A 6,000-nucleotide genomic window follows, 5' to 3' on the forward strand; every position below is an offset into this window, starting at 1 on the left:
TGTTTCAAGTTTTCAGTGAACTCTGTTGAACTTCTAATATAGACTGATTGGAGGTTTGTCCCTTTTGCCGCAAGCATTTTGAGGTTGAGACACAACAGAACAGCCTACATCTGATATTGCTTTTCCCTGGTTAGGGGGGTACTTTCTCGGCCTTCTATGACTAAAGGCCAGCATCAGCCAAAATTTAATTATTTCGTTGGGGAAAACTCACCACCTTATTTTCGCTTGACTTCGCCAGTGCTCCAAGAACCATCTGAGAACTGGGAAGAAAGAGTGGAGACCTACAGGTCAGATGATGTGGGTGGAGCCCATTTCTACAGAGTGGCTTGGGCTGAGGTAAAAGAAGCTAGAGAAGAGAGCCGCTGATGCACTGCACCTGCCTAGGCTGGAGTTAAGGTACTAATCACAGCAGCAGTGCTGGGAAAGATGCCTAGGAGGATGAGGATGACAGGCACTATTTTGGTGTGCTCCCCACCACAGCAATAACAGAAAGATAGTCCAGGTGCAGTGTCTTTCACCTGTAATCCCAGCACTTTGGGAGGGTGAGGTGGGAGGATCGCTTGAGCCCAGGAGTTCAAGACCAGCCTGGGCAACATGGTGAGACCCCCGTCTCTACAAAAAACAACACACTAAAGTTCATCCTGATTATACTCTCTAATCAGATGAAGGAAAATTATTTTTAAGTTAAATCTCATACTTTTTCTTTTGTTTTTTGGAAATGGAGTGTTGCTTTGTTGCCCAAGCTTGAGTGCAGTGGCATGATCTCAGCTCACTTCAATCTCTGCCTACTGGGCTCAAGCCACTCCCCCACCTCAGCCTGCCAAGTAACTGAAATGACAGGGGCATGCCACCACAGCCAGCTAATTTTTGTATTTTTTGTAGAGACGGGGTTTTGTTATGTTGCCCAGGCTGGTCTCAAACTCCTGAGATCAAGCGATCTACCTGCCTCAGTCTCCCAAGGTGCTGGGATTACAGGTGTGAGCCATTGTGCTCAGCCTGCTCATTATCGTTTCTATCACCAGGTGAGAGCAAAGGGGAGTCAAATACTGGGGAATAAGAACTGGGGCTCTGAATTTAAATAACCTGAGTTCAAACCCCAGTTCTGCTGCTTACTAGCTTTGTGATCTTGGACAAATTATTTAACCATAAGTGCTTCAGTTTCTTCATCTGTAAAATTGCATCAATATCATGCAATGACCTCCAGGTGTGCTGCAGGGATTAAATGAGGTTAATACGCAGACGGCCCTCAGAACCATGTAGCACATTCTGAGCTCTCAGTAATGTTGTTATGATGCACTTTCTGAAACTCCTTTAACTTATCCAATACTAGATGTCCTCTTAAAGCACCAAATAGCACCTAGAAAGAAATGACCAAGTAACCCGCTCCTCTCATTAGATTTGCTGTGTTTAATTTCCCATGAAATAACCTATTATAACATCCATGCTTGAGACCTGCTTATCAATCCACAGATACCGAAACTGGCAACACCCAGAGACATTTCCCTCCTAGTCATAAAGGAAGCCAGTAGCAGAGCCAGAAATAATATTCAAATTCTGGATCCACTAGACCATATTGCCTGTCTGACAAATTATACTCTTACTTCCTGCTTCAGGTGAGTCTAGTATACCTGATGTTTCTCAGAGCAGTGAAAGGAATAACCTGAACAATAAATTCCAACGGACCTGTAATGAATTGCATAAACATGTTATTTCATTATTTATGTAATATTACCTCCTGACAGTTCTAATAAGGTACCCACAATGCCGGGTTCTCTGCCCACTGGGAGCAAACAAGGGAACGTGCAGACGCTGGACGGCATACGATGGATGCCTGCAACTCCTGTACCTGCCCCCGAATGCCACCAGAAATATGCCATCTCTACTGAAACAGGTTTTCCAACCCTGAGCACGTTTATGAACACAGAAAAGAGTGTAAAGGGGTCAAATGCAGACTTTACAAAAAGAAACCCAAGATGGAGATTCCTGTTCGGGATACACTGCAGGTGGGGTTCATAACAACATAGTCCTTTACTTGCCAAGTAATCTGAAAGCAACTAATTAGAGAACCTGTAAGGGATGCCAATCCCAGTTTTCAAAATGGCATTTCAAGGAAATTAAATCTTATCATGTAAATAGGTCAAGAAATCCGTTTAAATAACATATGTGCTTCTCTCTAGGTAATCTACAACGTTGTTAGACTATCAAGCCAGTAGTTTTAAATATGTGTTGGAGCTCCAGGATTAATCCCTGGTTGATCTGAGGGAGTCACTTTGTCTAACCAAATATAAATGAGGGGGGAGGTGTATGGTTGAGAGGCACTAGTAGAAGAAAGGGGCCAGGTGCAGTGGCTCACGCCTGTAATCCCAGGACTTTGAGAGGCCCAGGCAGGTGGATCGTTTGATCCCATGAGTTTGAGACCAACCTGGGCAACATAGAGAAACCCTATCTCTACCAAAAATACAAAATTAGCCGGGCGTGGTGGCGCATGCCTATAAACTCAGCTACTCAGGAGGCTGAGGCAGGAGAATCACTTGAACCCAGAAGGTGGAGGTTGCAGTGAGCCAAGCCATTGCACACCAGTCTGGGCAAAGAGTGAAACTCTGTCTCAAATAAAATAAAATAAAATAAAATAAAATAAAATAAAATAAAATAAAATAAAATAAAATAAAATAAAATAAAATAAAATAGTAAAAAATAAATTAGCCAGGCATGGTGGCACGCACCTGTAGTCCCAGCTGCTTGGGAGGCTGAAGTGGGAGGATCAAGCTTGAGTCTGGGAAGTCGAGGCTGCAGTTAGCCAATAGAGATTGCACCACTGCACTCCTGCCTGGGTGACAGAGCAACACCCTGTCTCAAAAACAATAATAATAAAAACAAACAAAGGAAAGAAAAGAAGAAAACCAGATAATGGAATCCTCCTCCAGTACATGCATGGCCAAACATAACTTTTATTTTTGAAAACCCACTCTATGTAAAATGCACTATTTATTTCTCATAATATACTCTTTAATGTGCTTATATTCTAGGTGTCATTGCCTTTAAGTTGCTTTTTTAAATGAAGTATCATTATTATTATCATTTGAGACAGATTCTGGCTCTGTTGCTCAAGCTGGAGTGCAGTGGTGTGATCTTGGCTCACTGCAACCTCTGCCTCCCTGGTTCAGGCAATTCTCATGCCTCAGCCTCCCAAGTAAGTGGGACTACAGGCATGTGCCAACATGCCCAGCTAATTTTTGTATTTTTAGTAGAGACAGAATTTCACTATGTTGCCCAGGCTGGTCTCTAACTCCTCAAGTGATCTGCCTGCCTCGGCCTCCCAAAGTGCCTGTGCCCGGCCTTTTAATTGGACTTTAATGTGCAAATGCAGTGTCTTCAGAAAGCCTTTTTTCTTCTTTTTTTAAATCAGCCTACATCATGCTATGACAATTTTCATATAAAGATGCTGTCTCGGAAAGAAAAGGATTGGGAGTTTGAATGATCTATGGCTTCCATTCCAAAAAGGATTACTACAGAAGTAATTACTTTGAAAGAAAAGTGATAATATGTTTTTGGAGAAAGGTGGCAATGAAGCAAGGCCCTGAATATATTACCAAGATGCATATTACACTGAATGAAATCATCCGTTGCCCTTCCGGATCTACCCCGTGGATGCAGAGCAAGAGCAACCCATCTTTGTTCAGCATCCCAGGAGACAGTCCTCTATTGACAGCATCAGTCTGGCTCCTTTGCCCTCTGATTTCCCATTGAATGTGGCCAGTGGGAGGCCCCAGCAGATGGAGGGCCAGGAGGAGGAAGGGCCTGCAGCATTTGTTCTCCTGGCTCCCACCCTGCCAGGCCTCTGTCTGACAGTGGCTCACGCTTTTCCACAGCTCCTGTCAGGTGGCCTCTCCCAAAGTGACAGTGTTCACTTGGTTCTGTAAGTGTTTTCTCCATTGCCTCTTGCCAGGGAGGGTAATGGCTTCCTAGAGCCAGATGCCAGCACCTGAGGGTGCCCACCACCCCATGCCGTTTCCCTTAACCTTGCCTACACTTTCAAGAATTGAAACTCTTTGCAGCCTCCCTTTTTTTTAAAAAAAAAAGGTACTATCGATTTCCTAAAGGACCGTGAGTGATATACACTCAGAGATTCTTTTGTCATGTTACTTTCCATAGCTCAATATGGCTGTTATCCACATTATACTAAGAACATAATACCTACCTTAAATTTTTAATATTTTGTCTGTATTCTTCAACTCTGTGTAGCATTTCCTTCTGGTTAAGAACATGCAGATAATCCAAATAAACAGATTTGACTAAAAGAAAAAAAAACTCTACAAACTTTCATATAATTTTTTTGAGAGACAGGGAAAGGAAGTCTCACTCTGTCACCCAGGCTATAGGGCAGTGGTGCAATCACAGCTCACTGCAGCCTTGACCTCCTGGGTTCAAGCCCGATCTTCCCTCCTCAGCCTCCCGAGTAGCTGGGACTACAGCCACGCTACACCTAGCTAATTTTTGTATTTTTAGTAGAGACAGTGTTTCACCCTGTTGCCCAGGCTGGTCTCAAACTCCTGAGCTCAAGAGTCTACCTGCCTTGGCCTCCCAAAGTGTTGAGATTACAGTCGTGAGCCACCAAACCTGGCTAGTTTTAAAAGTTTGCTAGCTGATGCCAAATTGGTTTCCACAGAGGTTGTACCAATTTACAGTCTCACCAACAATCTGTGAGCCTGCTTGTTTCCCCACACCCTCACGAACACAATATGTTGGTCTTTGCCAATCTGATAGGTGAAATATAGCATCTCATTATTTTAATATGCATTTCTCAAGAGGCGTGGTGACTCACACCTGTAATCCCAGCATTTAGGGAGGCAGAGGCAGGAGGATAGGTTGAGTTCAAGACCTGCCTGGGTGATATAGTGAGACCCCCCCCCCCATTCTCCACAAAAAGGAAAAAAAAAAAAAAAAAAAGACCAAAAAAATAGTGTAATTTGCGATTTCTTTCCTTATGAATATGGTTTCATGTGTTTAAAGCCATTTGTATTTCCATTTCTATGTTTTATTTGTATGCTTTGGTCATTTTTGAATGGGGCTTGATTTTATCAATACACAAAAGCTCTTTACATATTACAAGATTTAGTTCTTTGTAGGATGTGTTACAAATATATTTTTACCAGGTGTTATTTGTATTTTTTGTTTATGGTGTTTTTGCCACACAGATTTTTAAAAATGTACAGTCAAATTTCAATCTTCTTTCTTATACCTTCTGAGTTTGTGTTAGCCTTAGAAAAGCTTTCATGACTCCAAAATCATAAAGACATTCTCCTCTGTTTTTCTCTAGTGTCTTTGATTTAATACATTTGGAATTTATCTTTGTATAGAGAGATGAAACTATACCTTCATTATTTTTCAGATGGCTACCCAATTTTCCCTAAGAAATTACCCTACAAATATACTTGCACATATTTACAAAGATAAATGTAAAAATACACTAATTTACTAATGTTTGGAAAGGCAAAATATTTAAAATAACCTTACCATCTATCAACAGAGGACTGGTTACATAAATTTCTGTTTATTTACACACTGGAATAAAATATAGCTGTTTAAAAGAAAGATGTTCTATAAGTACTGATATGGAATCCCAAAATTATGGGCTTGTTTATAAATCAACCCTAAGCTGAAGAATAGCACTTATAGCATTTCTGATTTAAAATACAAAACAAAACAAAGAACACATACAATACAAACACAAAACATAACAGACATACACATAAATACAGAAGAAACTGGAGACAATGATAACCTTGGAAGAGAAAATTGAGGAACTAGAGGACTGTAATAGAAGAAAGAGTTAATTATTTCTGTACATTTTGTACCATATTCATGTACTGTATCATCTATTTAAATTCACAAATAAAGAAAAGAAAAATACAGATTTTTAAAACTGAAGGTTTTATGTTTATGTTTGGGTGGCTGATTCATTATCACACAATACAGATTTGTAAGATAATGTCATTTACA

At 40.9% G+C, this 6,000-nt stretch overlaps 2 protein-coding genes across 2 annotated transcripts in view; one reads left to right on the forward strand and one right to left on the reverse strand.

The window, feature by feature from the left end:
- The window catches only part of IRAG2 (inositol 1,4,5-triphosphate receptor associated 2), a 111,270-nt gene extending 111,015 nt beyond the window's left edge, over nucleotides 1-255 (reverse strand). The window contains exon 1 of the mRNA XM_055095843.3: nucleotides 212-255. The gene's annotated coding sequence lies outside the window, so the exon portion shown is untranslated. The remainder of the gene's footprint in view (nucleotides 1-211) is intronic.
- Nucleotides 256-364: 109 nt separating this feature from the next.
- Nucleotides 365-5,150, forward strand: LOC130540705 (putative uncharacterized protein C12orf77). The gene is made up of 4 exons (XM_057299581.1): nucleotides 365-597; nucleotides 1,471-1,613; nucleotides 1,743-2,003; nucleotides 3,407-5,150. Exons 1-4 carry the CDS (start codon nucleotides 595-597, stop codon nucleotides 3,435-3,437), a joined length of 438 nt encoding a protein of 145 aa, XP_057155564.1. The 5' UTR covers nucleotides 365-594; the 3' UTR covers nucleotides 3,438-5,150.
- Nucleotides 5,151-6,000: the final 850 nt, after the last annotated feature.

This window comes from Pan paniscus, chromosome 10, assembly GCF_029289425.2.
Source record: "Pan paniscus chromosome 10, NHGRI_mPanPan1-v2.0_pri, whole genome shotgun sequence".
Classification (NCBI taxonomy): domain Eukaryota; kingdom Metazoa; phylum Chordata; class Mammalia; order Primates; family Hominidae; genus Pan; species Pan paniscus.

Excerpts from the sequence above, each read along its gene's own strand:
- LOC130540705 (XM_057299581.1), top strand. Across the intron at positions 1,614-1,742 it reads ACTCTTACTTCCTGCTTCAG|TTCTAATAAGGTACCCACAA; the intron begins GTGAGTCTAGTA and ends ACCTCCTGACAG. Across the intron at positions 2,004-3,406 it reads CTGTTCGGGATACACTGCAG|CCTACATCATGCTATGACAA; the intron begins GTGGGGTTCATA and ends TTTTTAAATCAG.